This window comes from Symphalangus syndactylus, chromosome 1, assembly GCF_028878055.3.
Source record: "Symphalangus syndactylus isolate Jambi chromosome 1, NHGRI_mSymSyn1-v2.1_pri, whole genome shotgun sequence".
NCBI lineage: Eukaryota > Metazoa > Chordata > Mammalia > Primates > Hylobatidae > Symphalangus > Symphalangus syndactylus.
The window spans coordinates 88226937-88249041 of NC_072423.2; the positions used below are offsets into that span (position 1 = coordinate 88226937).

Below are 22105 nucleotides of genomic sequence, written 5' to 3' on the forward strand. Positions count from 1 at the left end.
TATAGTTGTTAATCTTTTAACAACTTTTATTGAACGTGTAGAGAGAGAAGGGGAGGTTATGAACTCTCCTACTTGTACTGGGATAAATGAAGAAGGCATAAGGATAATCAACATGGAACTCCACTGCAAATGGATTTTATGCAGCTGAGGAAAGTTTGGGCTTATTAGTATTTGCTCCAACGAACCTCCAAGTTTTCTCCATTGTGGACAACATAACTACCAACTCCTGAAAAGGAAGAAGAAAGAGAACTGGGTCAAATGATTTGACCACTAAATCGCCAAATAATGGATGTCATCTCTACTAACCCCTTGGCCCAATCCCCACAAAGGCTCACACCCCTCTCCATTTGGGCATTTTTAGCATGGGTCTTTTTGGCATGTCTCCCCCTTACCTTGGCTCAGTGGTTTGCCTCCACTCAGAAGTTCCCAGTAGGTTCTGTCATTATTGCTGCCACATAGGCCCTGAATACAGGTGATATAGGGCCCCCATGAGCTCTCCTCCATTGTGAAACTGTGGGCGATATCCAGTAGGTTACTGGAACTTAGAATTGTCAAAGGAAACCCACAATAGGCATTTCTCAAACTTTAATGTACCTGAGAATCACTTGATGACATTATAAAAAATGCAGATTTCCTGGCCCTATCCATAGATATTCTTATTTTTAGATATGAGCTGGGGGTCAGGAATCTGCATGCTTTATAAACGTTCCAGCTGATTCGAATGCAGGCACTCCACACTCCATGCTAAATTAGAGAAATGATGCTCATGGTTTCTGCTCTCTCCACCTGCCATGGTAGATACTTTTCAAATAACAGCTTCAACCTTCCACCCCAAGATAGTGACTGCTGAAGACACTGATTCAGTAGAAGAACATGTTATCCTCATGTGCTAGAGACACCATAAGTTACTGAGTTTTCCCTTAGAAAGGAGGAACAGGAAAGGATAATTTGATATTTCATATTGTGTTTATTAAAAAGTGACAGGTCAATATCTGTTTTATATTCTGTAGCCATTTTTCTACCTCCCTTAAAGCCCTTGAGGGTAGCCTTTATAATATAATATTATTATTCTGATTTTATTTATAGCATTCCACGCTATGTTGTTTGATATGATAAATAACTATCAACTAGAGTTAAGAAGCCAAATAAGTCATACTTTTCAGAGGCAAAGCCATTATTTTAATTTTAATACTTGACCTCCTTGACCAGTTACTTTAGTTTAGGGATCTATGACTTTTCTGAAAGTGAGGGTAGGGAGAAGCTTCAGGGTATCTGTGAAACTCTCAGTTTAAATGCTAAATTTGGCAGTGGCTAATGCCTGTAATCCCAGCACTTTGGGAGGCTGAGGTAGGCAGATCTCTTGAGCCCAGGAATTCAAGACCAGCCTGGGCAACATAGTAAGATTCTGTCTGTAAAATAAATAAACAAATGCCAATTTTTGTGTGTATGTTTATTTTTTCCTGGATGAACATTCATTACATTCACTTGATTTTCAAAGGGGTCAGTGATTCAAAAAGAGTTAAGAACCACTGTTCTAGATCTCAAATGTTTGACTTTAGAAGTTACATTTATTGAAAGAATTTTACTGAAATAAGAGAGAGCCCTGAGATTCATTAATTTATTTAGCGAACATTAATTTACTACCTATTATGTGCAAGAAGATGAAATATCTCACCTCCTATTTTAAACTCCTGCTGTGAGATGTAGATGGACAGAAGCATTTTAAATATACTTTGTATTTAGGTGCAAATGCATTCTTACTGCATCTTTAGAAATGACAGCAAACATCTTAACCTTAGGTTAGGTACAGACCTACCCAAATATAGTATCATTCATTTCCTGGGCTTTCTCCATCACACTGAGGAAGACAGAAGCATTTAGCACAGTGACATTGGTGAAATATGTTTCATTGATTCTCACAGAGTAATTGACTGAGATACATGATTGTGAGTCAGGAGGTGTCACAGTTATAGGCTCATCAATGGAGATGTTGAAGGTACCTGGCAGAGACAGAAAAGCCCAGAGCAATATTCAGAAAAATGAAAATAATATTAGAGTTTGCAGACCTACTCAACTCCTGTTCCAAGGACTCCTTGCCTTAATGCAGACATGGATTTACTATAAGGAGCAATTATCATCACTCAAGGGGCAAATTTCTCATATAACTAAAGCAGAAACTAAGACCCAAACTCACCAGCTTGTGAATGTTGGCACTTGGCTTAACTCCCAGCTGTTTAAGCAATTCAGTTGCTCTAACTTCTGTTTCTCACAGAGGATCCTGATTTTTTTCTTTTTTTGCCTTGGTACAGCATACGATAATGCTTGTCTCTTCTCCTTTTTATTGCTTAACATTTATTGAAAACATATGAAGTGCCAGGCACTATACTAATCATTTTACATGGATTGTCTCATTCCATCTTTACAAAAACCTACGTTAGATACTGTCCTTGTTCCCAACTTTTACATTAGAAAACTGAAGCTTAGAGGTTAAACATTTTGTCCAAGTTTCCTAAACCTGTGAGTGGCTGAACCAGGAATGGACAGAGATGTAAGACAATATCTCCTCTCCTTCTACCTGGTTGCAAAGTCATTTGTTTGAATAAGTAACGTATGCTACAGTTTTCGAATACTGGCATATCCTTTCCACACAGATGTCTCATTTCCCTGAGGGATCACTCACTGTGCAAAGTCAGAGTCATGGTACCAATCCTCTATACTTTATTTAGGATGAGAATGATGCTCAGATCCTTCTATATCCAACAGTCGGGAAATTCGCCTTTGGAGATAGACATTATTTAATCAGGTCTGCCTTGTTAATGTTTGAACTAAGAAGGACATCTAGCACTCAGTTAAGAACAAATCCTCAGGTGACTGTAATCCCTGATAACACGATGAAAACTGAATTCTCTCTGGCAACTGTTATGTTTTGGAGGTTTATCTGGTCACTTTTGGTTTCAAAGGACACCTGAATCTCACATGCTTTGGGTGCTATGGTGAAAAGCAAAAACAGTGTGCGCCTTAATGCTTATACCTGCAGCAGAGACGCAGGAAGAGTTTTTGTTAATATCCAGGAAGGTCTTTCCCATCAGGGCAGGTAAGACCTGGGCTGCAGCATTTGGATTACTGAATGCTCCTTGAGAAATTTCCGTGAGCACTGTATTCAGAGTTTGTTGGCAATTCCAGTCATTTTCATTATAATAGTCTGATGATACAAAGAGGGCCTAATGAGGCAGGGCAGGGGTGGGGGGTGATGAGAGATAAAGAGAGACAGAGAGAGAATATGAGATACTTCAAATAAGGGGGAAGCCTATATATAACTAATTCAGTATTAATTGAACATCGACTACCTAGGAAGCACCTCAGATAACTCAGTTATCTTTCTTGTTACCCAGAAGCTTATAAACTAGTTTGGGCAGGGAGGTTGGAACTCCTTAATAACACAAGCTATAATAGTTCCAATGAAGGCAGACTTTCCCACATTCATTTCTATATCCCAATGCTGGGAAATACCTGTCATATAGAAGACACTCAATAAATATTAACAAACTACTGTAAAAGGAGATGCCAGAGGAATGCCCTAAGGGATGCATCTAGTGGGATGCCTCTTTCAAAAGAGGAGAGGAGCTCACAAACATTTAATGAAGCCAAAAAAAAAAAAAAGCTTCCTGGAGAAGGTGGTATTTGAGTTAGGCCTTGGAGAGTAGGATAGAGCACTCAAGAGGAACAACATGAACAAAGGTGTTAGGTAGGAATGGCCAGGACATGACCTGGCAGTGATGAGAGTATCTGCATTTTAGCAAAGTTCCTCAGGGGTTTCCTCCTGGTTTAGGAGAACTGTGTATGGGGAACATTGGAGGCAACTGTGGAAGAACAGGCTGGAGAAGGAAGTTGGGCTAGACTAGTAGATGCTTGAATTTTACGGTGAGATGTCTGACTACATTTGATTGACAATGATGAGGAGGTGTCTGACATTATTTGATTGACAATGGGGAGACTAATAGTTCATTAAACAGAAACTCTCCTGGCAGCAGAATGTAAGCTCGATTGATGGGGCAGAATTGTGAGGTAGTAAAAGTTAGGAGGGCATTGGGGTAAGCAAGACAGGAACTAAAGTGGGTCGGATTTGAACATGCTGCTCTGTAGTTTCCCAGGGATGGACAGTTCCTGTTTTCATCTTTTCTTGGAGGTTCTTAAGCTAACCAAGTGGTCCACAAGCATTTGTGGGATATTAAGAAAAAAGAAAACTGGCCATAGTACATTTCCGCTTAAGACACGTCAATAAATGTTATTCACATACATAACAATAAATTAAATGTTATTAATATTTAAAAATACCCAGTAGTGTCTTGTAGGCAATTAGCTCTTGATCCTACTGTGAATTTGTATCACCTGTAGGGCTTTTAAAACAGAGCAAGGCCCAGGCTCCACCTCTAAATTTCTGTACTACCTGGCTGGTGTGGGCCTGGGTATTAGTGTTTTCTAAGAGTTCCTTCAGGTGATTCAAATATGCAACGAAAATGGGAAAGCAGTTTATATTCAGTTCAAACTTAGTAAGGCAATCAACAACATAAATAGTAACAACAACAATACAGATAACCTTATGATTGGACCTGTGCTCACACCTCCAGCCTCCTGTTATGTTTCCCAAGGAGTCTGTGCTGGTCATGCCGAACACCTTGACCTTAAAATGCCCAACATTCTTTTGTGCTTTTGGGTCTTTGTCCTCACTGTCATCTCTCCCTTGAAAGTCCTCTAGCCCTGAGTCAGCCTGAAAAATATCTGTTCATACTGATGATGCAGTAAAGTTTTTTTGTTTTTTTCTGTAAACCTTCCTTGATCGCTTCTTATGTCTTCCCCTTAGAGTTTGTAAATCAATGGCTGAATGAATGCAGGAATAAAGTCTCAGACTTCAAAGAGCATATGCATGACAGTGTAGGTGCTGATTGTGAGTTTTGAGAACAGCCCAGGTCCCATCCCAATCTACACCACTTTCTGGTTTTGTGAGATTAGTTAGATTATTGACACAGTTACTGTGACTCATGCTCCTAGTTTAGGAAACGGTGGTAATGGGGTAGTTCGCTCTTATCAGCGGCGGATACATTCCAAGACCTACAGTGGATGCCTGAAACCATGGATAGTACTGAGCCTTAAATATACTATGTTTTTTCCCTATACATCCACACCTATAATAAAGTTCAGTTTATAAATTAGGCACAGTAAGAGATTAACAACAACAATAATCAAATAGCACAATTATAATAATATACTACAGCACCATTGCTCTTGTGCTTTGGGGCCATTATTAAATAAGTGTTACTTGAACATACACACTTCAATGTTGGGACAGTTGATCTGCTAACCGGCTACTAAGTGATTAACAAGCATAGACAAAGGGATGAGTCACTTCCTGGGTGGAACAGAGCGGGAAGGTGCAAGATTTTATCACACTACTCAGAATTATGCACAATTTAAAACTTATGCATTGTTTGTTTCTGAAACTTGTCACTTAATATTTTCAAGCCTCAGTTGACCTTGGGTGACTGAAACTGTGGAAAGTGAAACTGTGGATAAGGGGGGGACTACTGTGTGTGTGAAAGTGTAAAACTACGTGTGATAGAACAACAAGGTAGATTGTAGTAGACTCTAGAGTTTCTTAGAGAAATTGTAGTTAGGAAAAGCTTCCTAGAAGCATTGGCTATGGGGAGGTAAAGCTGAAGATGAGAAGAGTACATGTCAGGCAGGGGAAGGGAATCGTATGAGCAAAATCGAAGTTAGTATAGGAACCGCAGAATGGATAATAAGGTCTTAGGAGGCCAATAAGAAAGGAAAAAGATACTGGCTGGGCACAGTGGCCCACGCCTGTAATCCCAGCACTTTGGGAGGCCAAGATGAGTGGATCACCTGAGGTCAGGAGTTCGAGACTGGCCTGGCCAACATGGTGAAACTCTGTCTCTACTAAAAATAGAAAAATTAGCTGGGCGTGGTGGTGGGTGCCTGTAATCCCAGCTACTCAGGAGGCTGAGGCAGGAAAATCGCTTGAACTCGGGAGGCGGAGGTTGCAGTGAGCTGAGCTCGCACCATTGCAACTCCAGCCTGGGCAACAAGAGCGAAGCTCCATCTAAAAAAAAAAAAGGTGCTGCTTTCTTCCAGAGAAGACTCCTTTCTCTGCCTCTTGTTTCACCCTCTGACTTACCTGCATGGCTTCTCCTGTGCTAAATGTGTTTCCAATGAGACCATTTTCTTTTTTCTCAGACAGAATCTTTTCTACCAGTGACTTTGTATAAATACTGATGTTCTTTAAACTGCCTTCATCTGCTTTGACCTGCCTATTTATTAGACTCCTCTTCACACATGTCAGAGCCAGGACAGCCATTGCACCAGTATCTGTCAGGAAACAAAATATTGTTGATAGGCGACCAAGCATCTCAGTTTGTCCTGGGCTGAGAGGTTTCCTGGGATGTGAGACTTTCAGTGCTAAAAGAAAAACAGATCTAGAAAAACTGGGATGGTTGGTCATGCTAATTGGTGAAGAAAGATTTCGAGATACAGCAATCATCTCTCCAGCACTAACCACTCAAATATTTAAAGATTTCTTCCCAATGTTCAGTTGCCATGTACTCCATGTTCATACCTCATACTGTAGTGTGATGGGCCTCCCACTTAAGGTTACTTAAGGGAGATTCACCTCACTAGTGGCCACCATGGCCAGTTTATTTTTCCCAGGGATAATGTACTCTGGCCACCTTTAGCTCATATACTAGCATTGTATATTTTGGTACTTATGACACTGTGTCCTGTGTTGTTCAGCTATTTCTGGTGTAGTTCATCATTTGACTTAAAACCAAGATCCCGGAGGATTAGAGAGTGGTGTCTTGTACGTGTGTGTGTGTGTGTCTGCCATCATATGTAAAGAAGAACTTGACGTAGGGTCAACGCTGAGCTGAACATAGTTAAAAAGAAAATTCAAGATGCATACTGAAAGGGGAAAAGGGAAGTGCTCTGCAAAGATATGTCTGCTGCCTGAACTCTGAGGCCCAGGCCATGGAGCCCAGCTGAGGAACAGGTGTCTCTGAGAATCCAAACATCCTGGAAAGTATCTAAGAACTTGCCAAGGAAAAGAGACCCATCACACACACATAGTAGGTAAAGAGCCAGGAAATTAGCTTAAAAGCAGTTGAGGGTGGGATGTAGCACAAATCTCTAAAGCTCTCTTGCTGCTGTCCAGAGTGTTTTTTGTTGTTGTTGTTGTTGTTGTCGTTGTTGTTGTTTTTGTTTTTGTTTTTTTTTTTGAGATGGAGTCTCGCTCTTGCTGCCCAGGCTGGAGTGCTGTGGTCCGATCTGACTGCAAACTCTGCCTCCTGGGTTCCAGCGATTCTCCTGCCTCAGCCTCCTGAGTAGCTGGGATTACAGGAGTGAGCCACCATGCCCAGCTAATTTTGTATTTTTAGTAGAGACGGGGTTTCACCATGTTGGCGAGGATGGTCTTGAACTCCTGACCTCAGGTGATCCACCCGCCTCGGCCTCCCAAAGTGCTGGGATAACAGATGTGAGCCACTGCGCTCTGCCTTTATTTTTTTTTTTAAATACAATTCTGGGTTTCTTTTTTTACACATACTTTGGTCATAAAACACCTATGGATTTGTAGGTGCATATACATGGACAGTATTTCACTTTTACATCTTGGTTGCTGTCATTTTTCCATCTTTCTCTAATCTTTTAGTCATGTTGGCTGAGGGACTGAGAAAACCTAGGACGATGCATCAATTAAACTATGTCTTTGTAAGCCTCTCAAGGGTTTCATTAGAGTGATTAGAAAATAGTACTTTACAGAGTTGTTGCCCAGTAAACCTCTTTACAAAAGAGGATGAGGCAAGAGACTGGAAGAAGGAAAGATAAGGACTCGTTTTCTGGCCTGATACTTGGTGTCTCCTGTGTTCCTTAGCATGGGACCTTTCCTCTCTCATGGGAAAAGAAGTCTGAGAAATCTCACATTCTCCTTACTATCCAGAAATACTAAATGGTGATTTGCTTTGAACTTCAATTTGAACTTTGAATTTGTAGAAAGATGAACTTGTATATCTGGATCCATAGAGGCTAAGCACCTGTACTAACTGTCTAAAGACTTCTTTATGGATATTAAGGCTGACATGGTGGGAAATTTCTGGTTCATTTCCCAAGGTGAATATATAATCTATTGATTGTAATATTGGACTTTGTCACTGGAGAGGTGGTATTGTTCAAGACTATCAAGGTATCCAAATTGTCCCAATAAACTAGAGAAAGAGGCAGTGTTAAGATAAACAAATTCCATTGCATTTCCCTTTTCTAAAACTTACCCTTTCTAAAATATTTCATGTGGATATTCTCATGCTTTATCCTCATTTTACAGATGGAAAAATTAAGATCAAAGTTAACATTCATTGTTTATATAACCCAAAGAAGAGCTGGAGCAGAAACCGGGTGTTTCTACCATACCACACATCTAGAAAGAAGCTTAAATGTTGTCCGTCATACCTTCTTCTCAAAAAGAAAATTCCCTTTTGAGGAGACTAGAGCAAAGAAGGTAGAAAATAAAGTCCAGGTACTTACTGGTAGAAAAACTCAAAGAGCAAGACCTACTGGTGACCATGTCCTCTATACCAAGGGAATTGGGCTTAGTAACTCACCTACTGAGAACTGGCTACCAAAATAATGGTTTTTATTTTCAGGAGTGAAATGGTTGACAACTTCGGCGGCTGAGTAGTTCCCATTGAACAGACACAAGGCCAGAACATCCAGGCTGAGCTGGTAGTAGTTAGTCAGGGGAGTGCCATTGTGTGTTTCTAGAAAAGAGAAGAAATACCTCCCTTAATCATGGAAGTGGTAATGGAGTATGCATTTTCCATCTATTCCTACTTATTCTATTTCAATTTCTTTACATTTAAGGAAAGGTGGGTAATAGAAGGGGAGGTCACCCATAGAATCAGAAAACCTGAGAAATGTGAAGGCTTTTAAGGGCCACTAAATTCCACTCAATTTCTTCATTTTATAACTGAGGGGACACAGCCTTAAAGAGATTAAGATGGCCGGGCACGGTGGCTCACGCCTGTAATCCCAGCACTTTGGGAGGCCGACACGGGTGGATCACGAGGTCAGGAGATCGAGACCATCCTGGCTAACACGGTGAAACCCCGTCTCTACTAAAAAATACAAAAAATTAGCCAGGCCTGGTGGTGGGCGCCTGTGGTCCCAGCTGCTTGGGAGGCTGAGGCAGGAGAATGGTGTGAACCTGGGAGGCGGAGCTTGCAGTGAGCCAAGATCGCGCCACTGCACTCCAGTCTGGGCGACAGAGCGAGACTCCATCTCAAAAAAAAAAAAAAAAAAAAAAGAGATTAAGATGCTATCTAGATATTCAGATGGTTACAGAGTTAGGGCCAGAATACAGGTTTTCAACCTCCAAGCCTCTTGCGTTTTCAATAGTAAGGTGTTGAAACTGTAAGCAGAAACCTAGGTTGGAGGCCATCTCAAAGGAAGATGGACTTAATGAAAAATAGAATAAATATTGGGTGGGAATTGAGATAAAAACAGTGCACCTCACTAGTGGCCACCATGGGCGGTTGATTTTTCCCGGGGATAATGTACTCTGGACGCCTTTATCTCATACACTAGCGTTGTATATTTTGATACTTATGACACTGTGTCCTGTGTTTTTCAGCTATTTCTGGTGTAATTCATCATTTGACTTAAAGTCAAGCTCCTGGACGATTAGAGAATGGTGTCTTTGTGTGTGTGTGTGTGTGTGTGTGTGTGTGTGTCTGCCATCATATGTAAAGTAGTACTTGACATCGGGTCAACGCTCAGCTGAACATATTTAAAAAGAAAATTCAAGATGCATACTGAAAGGGAAAAAGGGAAGTGCCCTGCAAAGACACAGTGAGATGAATGGGATGAAGAGGAGAAGGAAAGAGCGGAGGGAAACTTTGTATAGTTCTGAATCAGTGGAGGAGAAGACAAGGTTGTCTAGGGTCTCTAAATATTTGATTCTTACCCATATTTTCAATTTCTGCTTGGAATTTATTTTCTAGCTTGTCAATCAGGTGGTAATCATATATTAAGTTTTCCTCAGGGTTATGACATACTCCCAAAGCCAGTATAATCAAGGCAAGCTCTCCCGAGCTTACATCTGACACTGAAAAGGAAAGTATTCAAGCTTAACAAGGTACATGCTTTATGATTTTTTGGGCCTCCTGATTTCCTTGAGACTTATATTGCCTATCACTTTTTTCTTCTGTTGCGCTCTATACAGTCTTGTGTCGCTTAATGATAGGGATAAATTCTGAGAAATGGTTATTAAGCGATTTTGTCATTGTGCAAACAACATAGAGTGTACTTACACAACCTAGATGGTATAGTTGACTACACACCTAGGTTATAGAGTACAGCTTGTTGCTCTCAGGCTAAAAACCAGTATAGCATGTTACTGTCTTGAATACTATAGGCAATTGTAGCCCAATGGTATTTGTGTATCTAAACATATCTAAGCACAGAAAAGGTACAATAAAAATACACTATTAAAATCTTGTGGGACCACTGTCATATATATTCATCATTATGTGATACATTCCTGTACGAATATTTGATTCCTCTCTTCTTTATCCTCAAAGCAGAGCCTTTTAGAGCAGTACTGTATAAATGCAAACTAAATCTTAGTCTTTTCCATAGAAATCACAGAATCGTTTTGGAATCATAGAATCCTTATGAGAGTGAAAAAAGAGGAAAAATACATAACAAGATCTTGGGTTTTTTTTCTCTTTGTGGTACCAGCTTGCTAGGATAGTAATACTTGATTTTTTATGTTCTGCCTTATAGAGTATCAAAACTCTCAGGATTCTCATAATTCTTGTAATAATATTATGAGGTAGGTAAGAGTGGCTTCATTTCCCCAGATACTAATTAGAAAACTGAGGCTCAGTATTAACATGATTGGTTCAAGGCCAACCCACATCTAGTCCAAATCTGGATTGTTCCATGGTTGCCTCTCCATCACCAGCTTTCTTAGTTATGATCTGTATTCCCATATGGTTGTGACCTAAGCTAGCTTATATAACAGCATTAATGGATAAGAATCCATAGCTTTTGTTTGTGGCTTCTTGAAAAAAAGTGGCTTTTAAGACCAAAAGAAGCAAGACGTAGCTCTAGGGTGAGTGGCGTGGGATTGTGTTTTGGGCATGTTTCTGTTACCTCAGGTTTGGTACCATTAGAGGGGATGTAGCAGGGATACTTTGGATGCATAATTTTTAGGATTAGTTGCAGATAATCTTTAAATAGGTAGATTTTTTTTTTCTAAATCTTCCAGAGAACACAGAAACTTACGTCTCCTTTTCACATTGTATTTGATTCGTTGGATCAGCTTTTGCTTCAGGGTTTGGGCCTGGATTCCAACAAGTTTGAGGGACAACACGACATTGACATCGCTGGTTCCCCTGGTATAGTTTGACTGGATCATTGTATTCAACAGAGGTTTTAGGCGGATGTAGTTTTTTTCACTTACCTCTGTGGCAGAGAAGGAAGGAAATAAGAAACACATACTCAGAAAATAGCAAGACTTGGAGCAGGGGTTATATAGAAATATTTGGTAACAGATATGGCACAGACCTAGACCAATCCAGTGGCTGCTGACTGTGTTGGTGGAATAATACAAAGGTGGGTCTTGAACCCACCCCTATGCCAGACATTACTCCTTTAACAACCAACATGAAAATGTTTTCATATTTTAACAACTGGTGCAGACTTATCATTGTGTACTGGCAGACTCCTGCCTGGGAAATCTAGCATCATTCCCTAATTTTGCATACGAAGCTTAGAGAGAGTGTCCTTAAAGAAACTTCCATAATTGGAGGCTGAGCTGAAGCTAGACTACATGTCTTCTGACTCTCAGTAAGCAGGACGTTCTACTTCCTGGATTCAGTTCTTTCCTTCTCCATCTTCTAAATCAATTGGGTTAATGTTGAGAAAATGCAGGTAAAAATTCTATGTTATACTGGTGATTGACCCCAAAACTTCATTGTCTGATTGCCCAGCTTGCTGGGCATCGAGATCATTATTTAGCATTATGCAGCCTGTGAAAAACTCTCCAGTTTTAGCCTACAGTATGCCCCAATTCCAGAGATGGAGGGAAGTCACATTATACTGTGGAAGTAGGAGAATCCATAGCTCCTAAGGAAATAGAGGAGAATAAAAAGATTTACTATTTAAAACACAGGACACTTTCTCAATATATTTTTCCATAATCTTGAGGAGTAGCCCCAAATCCTACAATCTCCAGATTATCGAATGGATTAGTGGGAGAGTGAGAAGAACATGAGCTTTGGATTCAGATTTTGGCCACATTCTGTGCTCCTTAACTTATGACTGTGGATAATAAGTTATGTAACTCGTTTTACCCTTAGTTTTCTCATTTAAAAATTGTGGCTATTAACACTTACCTTACAGATATTGGACAAGAAACCACTGAATAAACTGTAAAATGCTGCACATACTATTATTTCCACCTCAACTGGAGTTTTTTTTTCACTATACTTGAGAATCAAGGAAATATAATTTCCCTTGCCCAGGTTTCTTTACTTTAAAAGAAAGAGTCAAGAAGATCTGAATAGAGCGATTGCAGAAAGGTCATGGTTTGTTGCAGACACAGTGGAACAATTGTGAGTCAGTTCTCTGAGATTTTGTGGAAGCATCTAGCTCAGCAGATTTTCTGACCCTGAAACAGACTTTTTAGTTCCTGGTCGACAACTGAAATCAGCTTCCTTGACTCTCAAAGATAAATTTAATTATTATTATTATTTAAAATGAATTGAATGCCAAAACCTACATAGCCATCCCCTATTCTTAGGGTCCAACAGGGGAAATGTCAGACCAAGAAGAAAAATTAGAGTCAGAAGAGTCTAGGCTTTAGCCTGTATGTATACAAGCCTGTCTTCTGTGGTTTCTCTTCTTACTGGTTAGAGAGCACAGATAGTACCACTTAGTAATCTTTGGACTGGTTTGAAGCTGAATTTCAGAGTAAAGTCTCACGAAAGAGAAGTCATGCACTTGAGAACCGCACCAGACTTCAGGAGATAATTTGCTTCAATAGTCTCCCCTCATTATCCTTTATTTATGAATGAAGCTAAAGAAATTCAGAAACGTTGGGTCATTCAGTAACTAAGGGATCAAACTACATCTGAATTTAGTTTTCCTTTCTCTTACTTTAATGTTCTTTTACAGAACCACACAATCTCTGGGGTCAACATCCAAGCAAGAGATGATGGAACTTTATCCCATGTGTCCTGGGAAAGAGTTGAAGGGAGGTGGACATGTAACTTGGAACATCTAAACTCACTCGTGACAAGACAGCAGTCATCACTATTTGAACGAGTTTTTTTTTTTTTTTTTTTCTATGTAGTTACAAGGGGTTAACCCAAAAATCATGCGTTGAATTTCAGGAAAAAAAGATTGCATATGAAAACCAAAAGATAACTTTCCATGATCTAGAAAAGTTTCTGGGAGCATAAATTTTCTGTCATTGGAAATTCACATGAATAGAGACTTACTTGGTAGGGATGCTGTGCTAGAGAGGATCTGAGCATAGAAAGAGCAGTTAGGCAAGTGAGCACACAATCTATAATTCCTCTTACAACAACATGCATTGTGAGACTTTCCTTACCATCTCCTGCCACCCTTTTCATCATTCATGGAGTCCAACCACATATGAAACTGGAATGGGATCTTTTCTCAGGTAACTCCACATAGAGTCTCTTGTCAACAGTATTCAGTAGACTATCACTCTAGAGTAATTTTAGCTCAAAGTTTACTCACCACAGATCTCGCATAGTTGGCTTGGAATAAGAGAAAACAGTAAGAGCCCCACTAGGGGCAGCTGGTGTGACTGTCTCATCTTTCCAACAGTGTACCAGAATGTTGAGGAATTGGCCGGCTATTTATTAAGTGATGGGCAGAAGGTAATGAGAGCTCCTCCTTCAGGTTGCCTCAGCCTCTTTTCACTCAAGCAAATATTGAGCAATGTCAGGAGGTGTGGTCAAGTGTATTTGTCCATGCAATGTAATAAATAAGGGAGAAGACTTGAAGGATGTGGTTAGGGAGAATGAGGAAATAACTTTCCTTTGTCTCCCGTCCTAAACCTTCGGGGTTCACATCTATTATTTGCCTTCCGCCCAGTGAACATATATTAGGCAAATGACTGTTTCCTGTAATCTTTCCTTTTTTTTCCATTTCACTTTATGTTTTATGTTTCTTGATAAAGTAGATTTGATCATGCAAACACATACAACATATAAAAATGGAAGTAAAAGAAGACATCCAAATGGGAAGCAGGCATATGAAAAGGTACTTGAAAAGGTGATTAACATCATTGATCATCAGATAAATGGAAATCAAAGCTATGAGATATCCTCTAATCTCAGTTAAAAATGGCTTTATTCAAAACACAGGCAATAACAAATGCTGGCAAGGATGTAGAGAAAAGGGAAGCCTCCTACACTGTTGGTGGGAATGTAAATTAGTACAATCACTATGGAGAACAGTTTGGAGGTTCCTCAAAAAACTAAACATAGAGCTACCATATGATCCAGCAATCCCACTGCTGGCTATATACCCAAAAGAAAGAAGACCAGTATATTAAGAGGTATCTGCACTCCCATGTTTGTTGCAACACTGTTCACCATAACCAAGATTTGGAAGCAAGCTAAGTGTCTATCAACAGATAAATGAACACAGAAAATGTCATACATATACACAATGGAGTACTATTCAGCTGTATAAAAGAATGAGATCCTGTCAGTTGTGACAAAATGGATGGAACTGGAGATAATTATGTTAAGTGAAATAAGCCAGGCACAGAGAGACATACATTGTATGTTCTCACTTATTTGTGGGATCTAAAAATCAAAACAATTGAATTCGTAGAGATAGAGAATGAAAAGATGGTTACCGGGGGCTGGGAAGGGTAGTGGTGGGAAGGAGGTAGGGAGGGTTAATGGGTACCAAATATTAGAAAGAATGAATAAGACCTACTATTGGTAGCATAACAGGGTGACTATAGTCAATAATAATTTAATTGTACATTTTAAATAACCAATAGTATAACTGGATTGTTTGTAACATAAAGGATAAATGCTTGACAGGATGGATACCCCCTTCTCTATAATGTGATTATTACGCATTGCATGCCTGTATCAAGACATTTCATGTGCCCCATAAATATATACACCTACTATGTACCCACAAAAATTGAAATAAAAAATTTTAAAAATGGAAGTAAACGTTGCAAGTCTGAAATTGAAGCAGGCAGTATTGGAGAACCCAGCACATGACGGGATCTTTGGCATAGTGGTTTCCAAACTATGATTTTTCTCCTAAGATAGATTTCCTGAGAGTTTCCTAACCAAGGGGGAAAACCCGAGAGCTATACATCAAATGTGAATTTCTGCCCTGCCAGGACAGTTGCTACATGTGAGAAGTGTTGCCTATCACAGTTCTTCTGAGAACTTTTAGAGAATACTGTCAGCCTAGCTAAGGACGTCATGACTTAGTGAGCCACTATTTGCATTGTACCATTGTGATGGTTAATTTTCTGTGTTAACTTGACTGGCACCTGAGTGCCCAGATTAAACACTATTTCTGGATGTATCTGTGAGGGTGTTTCCAGATGGGATCAGCATTTTAATTGGTGGACTCTGGAAAGTAGAATGCCATCTCCAATGTAGGTGGGCATCAATCAATCTATTGAGACCCTGAATAGAATAAAATGGTGAGGGAAGGGAGAATTCACCCTTTTTTTGCCTCCTGCCAGCCTGTTTGAGCTAGGACATCTTATCTTCTCCAGCCCTCAAACAGTTCTTGGGCTTTCAGTTTGGCCTGAATCACTCCACTGACTTTTCTGGGTCTCTAGCATGCAGACAGTAGACTGTGGGACTTCTTAGCCTCCATAAAGTCATGAATCAACTCCTTGTAATACATCTTTTTCTCTCTCTCGTATATTTATATTTTACATATGTGGAAACCACATTCTACTCTCTGTTTCCATGTATTTGATAATTTTTAGAATCTACATATAAATGACATGATAGTATTTGTGACTTATTTCATTTAGCATGATATTCTTCAGGTTCATCCATGCTGTCTCAGAGGGCACTATTTCCTTATTTTTATGGCTGAATACTATTCTATTATATAAATATAAATATATATATATACACACACATATATGTATGTGTGTGTGTATAAATCACAATTTTTATCCCTTCATCCATCAGCAGATATGTAGGTTGTTTCTATGTCTTTGATATTGTGAATAATGCTGCAATGAACATGGGAGTACATATTTTATATATATATATTTTATTTATTTATTTATTTTTGAGACGGAGTTTCTCTCTTGTCGCCCAGGCTGGAGTGCAATGGCGCAATCTCGGCTCACTGGAAACTCCACCTCCCGGGTCCAAGCGATTCTCCTGCCTCAGCCTCCAGAGTAGCTGGGATTACAGGTATCTGCCACCACACTGGCTAACTTTTCTATTTTTTTTTTTAGTAGAGACAGGGTTTCAACATGTTGATCAGGCTGGTCTTAAACTCCTGACCTCAGGTGATCCACTCACCTCGGCCTCCCAAAGTGCTGGGATTACAGGCGTCAGCCACTGTGCCTATTCGGGAGTACATACATTTCTTTGAAACACTGCTTTTGCTTCCTTTGGATACGTACCCAGGAGTAAGATTGTTGGATCATATTGCAGTTCTATTTATAATTTTTTGAGGAACCACCACACTGTCTTCCATAATAGTTGTGCAAATTTACATTCTGCAAACACAAAGGATTCTCTTTTCTCTACATCCTCATCAATACTTTGTTATCTTTTGTCTTTTTGATAATAGTCACCCTAACAGGTATAAGGTGATATGATTATTCTGATTTGAATTTCTCTGATGATTAGTGATACTGTGCATGTTTTCACATTCCTGTTTGCCATTTTTATGTCTTCTTTGGAAAATGTTGAGGCCCTTAGCCCATTTTAAAATCAGATTATTTGTCTTGTTTCTGTTTTCGTTTTGCTATTGAATTGCATGGTTCTTCCATATTTTGGATATGAATCTATTTTCAGATATAGGTTTGCAAATATTTTCTCAAATATTCCACAGCAACTTGGATGGAGCTGGAGGCAATTATTCTAAGCAACACAGGAGTAGAAAACCAAACAAAAAATTTTCTTGCTTATTATTAAGATTATTCCATTCCTTTTAATGGCTCAGTAGTAGAATTCTTCTATACCCAATTTGTTGAGAGGTTTTTTTTTTATCATGAAAGGATGCTAAATTTTTTTGATTGCTTTTTCTTTTGTATATTTTTTTTAATGTGCTGTTGAATTTGGTTTGCTAGTATTTTGTTGAGAATTTTTGCATCTATGTTTATTATGGATATTGGCCTGTGATTTTTTTTTGGTAGTGTCCTTATCTGGCTTTGGTATTAGGGTAGTACTCATCTTGTAAAATGAGTTTGGAAATATCCTTTCTACAATATTTTGGGACAATTTGTGAGGAATTGCCATTAATTCTTCTTTAGGTATTTGGTTGAATTCACCAGTGAAGCATCTGGTCCTAGGCTTTTCTTTGTAGGGAGGTTTTTGATTGCTGATTCAGTCCCCTTATTTATATTTTTGGTCTGTTCAGATTTTCTTTGTCTGCATGATTCCTTGTTGGCACATTGTATGTTTCTGGGAATTTATGCATTTCTTCTAGGTTACCCAATTTGCTGGCATATAATTGTTTATAGTAGTCTCTTATGATTCTTTGTATTTCTGTGATAGCAGTTGTAATATCTTCACTTCTTTCATTTATAATTTTACTTATTTGAGTTTTCCCTCTTTTTTCTTGGTTAGTCTAGCTAAAGGTTTGTCGATTTTTTTTTTATCTTTTCCAAAAACCAACTCTTAGTTTTGTTGATCTTTTCCATTGTTTTTCTATTCTCTATTTTATTTGTTTCTGCTTTGATTTTTGTTGTTTCCTTCTTTCTGATAACTTTGGGTGTAGATTATTCTTTTTATAGTTCCTTAATGTTTAAACTTAGTTTGTTCATCTGAAATCTTTATTTTTTCTTAATGTAGACATTTATAACTATGAATTTTCCTCTCAGTACTGCTTTTGCTGTATCCTATATGTTTTCAGACATTGAGTTTACCTTTTCATTTGTCTCAAGATACTTTTTTACTTCCTCATTAATTTCCTCTTTGGCTCCTTGATTGTTCAGGAGTAGATTATCTAATTTCCATGTATTTGTGAATTTTCCAATTTTTCTCACATTATTGATTTCCAGTTTCATTCCATTGGGGTCAGAAAAGATACTTGATATAATTTCAATATTCTTAAATTTGTTAACACTTAATGTGACTTAATGTGATCTATCCTGGAGAATGTTTTATATGTGCTTGAGAAGAATGTGTACTCCCCTGCTGTTGGATGGAATGTTCTGTATATGTCTGTTAGGTCCATTTGGTCTAAATATTGTTCAAATATGGTAGTTCCTTATTGATTTTCTGTCTGGATTATCTATCCATTGTTGAGTGTGGGGTATTAAAGTCACCTACTGTTACTGTTTTGCTGTTTATTTTTCACATTAGTTCTGTTAATATTTGCTTTATGTGCCCAATGTCGGGTACATAAATATTTATAATTTTTATATCTTTTTGATGAATTGGCTCCTTTATCATTATATAATGATTTTCTTTGTCTCTTGTAACAATTTCTTTGTCTCTTGTAACCTCGGCCTCCCAAAGTGTAGGGATTACAAGCATGAGGCACCGTGCCCGGCCAAGAATCTTGTCTTTTATTCATGCAGCCACTCTGTCTTTTGATTGGAGAATTTAATCGATTTAAGTTTCAAGTAATTTTGATAAGTAAGGACTTACCATTGCCATTTTGTTAATTGTTTTCTGACTGTTTTATAGTTCTTTTTTTCCTTTTTTTCTTCTATTGCTTTCTTTGTGATTTGATGACTTTATAGTTGTATGCTTCAATTCCTTTCTCTTAATGTTTTGTGTATCTATTACAGATTTTTCTAAAACTGGTTTTTAACAAGTCACTTCTACTTTGCTGCTTCCAACAGTGATTCTAAATTCTCATTTTACTTGAACTGATAGTTGATTACTCTCTTTTTCTTACTTCGTTTGGCTGGAACACCATCCTTTTCTGGAGCTTTTCTACCTTTCTGACTCTTCCTTTTTGGTCTTTTCTTGCTACTTTCTCCTGATATATTTGACTTCTAAATGTTGCAATCTTCTAGGGTTCATTTTCTAAAACTCTTCATTCTCCTATGTTGATCTTATTTAAACCCAAGGCTTTAAATGACACCTATATGCTAATGCTTCTAAAATTTATATCTTTATATAGAACATCTTTCTAAATTTAGATTTAAATTGAGGCCTGGTCCACTATTCACAATAGCAAAGAGTTGGAACCAACCCAAATGTCCAACAACGATAGACTGGATTAAGAAAATATGGCACATATACACCATGGAATACTATGCAGCCATAAAAAATGATGAGTTCGTGTCCTTTGTAGGGACATGGATGGAACTGGAAAACATCATTCTCAGTAAACTATCGCAAGGACAAAAAACCAAACACCACATGTTCTCACTCATAGGTGGGAATTGAACAAGGAGAACTCATGGACACAGGAAGGGGAACATCATGCTCCGGGGACTGTTGTGGGGTGGGGGGAGGGGGGAGGGACAGCATTAGGAGATACACCTAATGCTAAATGACGAGTTAATGGGTGCAGGAAATCAACATGGCACATGGATACATATGTAACAAACCTGCACATTGTGCACATGTACCCTAAAACCCTAAAGTATAATAAAAAAAAAAAATAAAAAATAAATTGAGGCCTGGTCATGTGACTGTCTTGGGTCAAGAGGTAGTTAGCAAATATGAAAGAGGTAGTTAGCAAATATGAAATAGGTGGAAATTAAAAAATTCCTTCTGCATTGGGTTTTATGTTTCGAATTCTGTGACCCACAATGTGTATAAAACTGAGCTCATGTTCTAGTTGTTGTAGCTGTGACCTTCTGGAAAGGTCATAAAGAGGAGAACTGAAACATGCTAGCTGTAGGCTGCCAACTACCTGACATTGAATGAAGTGCCTTTAGATTATTTAGCTTTTGTTGAGCTACCAGATGACTAAAGTCACGTGAATAACACTGGCCAAGACCAGTAGAAGTGCCTAGCTAAACCTAGCCCCCAAGTTGCTACACATAGATTTGTGAGAAAATGATTGTTTTAAGCCACTAAGTCTTGGGGTAGTTATTTATGTGGCAGTAGAAAAATAATACACTATACTTAGAATTTTTTCCAGTTATATAGTTCAAGCAATATTTTAATCAGCTGACCATCTATTTCATTCCCAGTTACCTCATGTTTTGTTAGATGATGTCATAAATCACTGTGGATCAAAGCACTTCTATTGTCACTCTGATTCTATAGCCAGCTATGCTAATTTCTACAACTGGTCTTTGATGATTAGGTACTGCCATCTAATTTTGGCTAATCTGGGATCACATTATAGTGACTGAGATAATTTCAGTGGCTAAATCTTTCACTGTCAATCCCAACAACTTCCCTTTACTAATTCATATGTTAATGTCTAGTTAAGGTAGTATTCTCTGGGCCTTTCCAGGAAAGAAAGAGGCCAGGTGAGTTGGAACAGATTTTGTACTTGTCTCTTTGGGGCATAATGAGATCCAATCCTAATGATGGTTCTAGAGGCAATTTAATATTGTACATAGTAAATCTCCTTCTAAATTCTTATCTCTCTTAGCCTTTGGCCACAAATTTCTGGCATCTCACTGAACTGAAGTATATAGTTTAATGGTTTTTAGTGTATTCACAAATATGTGCAAACTATCACCCCATAATCAATGATAAAGCATTTTCATCACCTCAAAAGAAACCTCATACCCATCAGCAGTGATTAACCAGTCCTCCCAGTCTTAGGAAACCACTTGTCTACTTTCTGCCTCTATACTTTGCCTTTTCTGGACATTCATATAAATGGAATCATACAATATATGGTCTTTTATAACTAGTTTTTTCATTCAGCATAATGTTTTCAAGTTTCATGTATGTTGTAGCATGTATCAGAACTTCATTTTTTTTTTCTTTTTTTCGAGACAGAGTTTCACTCTTGTTGCCCAGGCTTGAGTGCAATGGCGAGATCTCGGCTCACTGCAATCTCCACCTCCCGGGTTCAAGTGATTCCCCTGCCTCAGCCTCCTGAGTAGCTGGGATTACAGGTGCCTGCCACCACATCTGGCTAATTTTTGTATTTTTAGTAGAGGCGGGGTTTCGCCATGTTGGCCAGGCTGGTCTCGAACTCCTGACCTCAGGTGACCCACCTGCCTTGGCCTCCCAAAGTGCTGGGATTACAGGTGTGAGCCACCATGCCCGGCTCAGAACTTCAGTTTTAATGGCCAAATAATATTCTATTATGTGGATATATAATATTTTATTTATTCGGTAGTAGTCTCTTTTTTTTTTTTTTTTTGAGACAGGGGCTCACTCTGTCACCGAGACTAGAGAGCAGCATAAACACCACTCACTGCAGCCTCGACCTCCCAGGCTTAGGTGATCCTCTCACCTTAGCCTCTGAGTAGCTGGTACTACAGGCATGCACCACAATGCCCAGGTAATTTTTGAATTTTTTGCAGAGATGGAGTTTCACCATGTTGTTCAGGTTGGTCTTGAACCCCTGGGCTCAAGCAATCTGCCCACCTTGGCCTCCCAAAGTGCTGGGACTACAGGTGTGAGCACCATACCTGACTCTTTTCAGTAGTTGACGGACATTTATGTTGTTTCTATTTTTTTTTTTGGCCAATGGTGCTATAAACATTTGTTTACAAGTTTTCTATGGACATTTTCAATTCTCTCCATGTATATTTAGGAGTGGAATTGCTGGGTCTTTTGGTAACATTTTCTCTACCTTCTGTAATGACTAACGATGTTGAACATCTTTTCATGAAATTATTGAATATTTGTATATATCTAATATATATACAAATACACACATACACACA

The 22105-nt window shown here is 38.7% G+C and overlaps 1 protein-coding gene across 1 annotated transcript; it reads right to left on the reverse strand.

Moving 5' to 3' along the window:
* TCN1 (transcobalamin 1) lies at positions 1-13932 on the reverse strand. The gene is made up of 9 exons (XM_055294013.2): positions 13837-13932; positions 11353-11532; positions 10028-10168; positions 8667-8822; positions 6194-6384; positions 3032-3221; positions 1817-2000; positions 393-511; positions 1-226 (listed from the first exon to the last, which is right to left on the reverse strand). Exons 1-9 carry the CDS (start codon positions 13913-13915, stop codon positions 165-167), a joined length of 1302 nt encoding a protein of 433 aa, XP_055149988.2. The 5' UTR covers positions 13916-13932; the 3' UTR covers positions 1-164.
* Positions 13933-22105: the final 8173 nt, after the last annotated feature.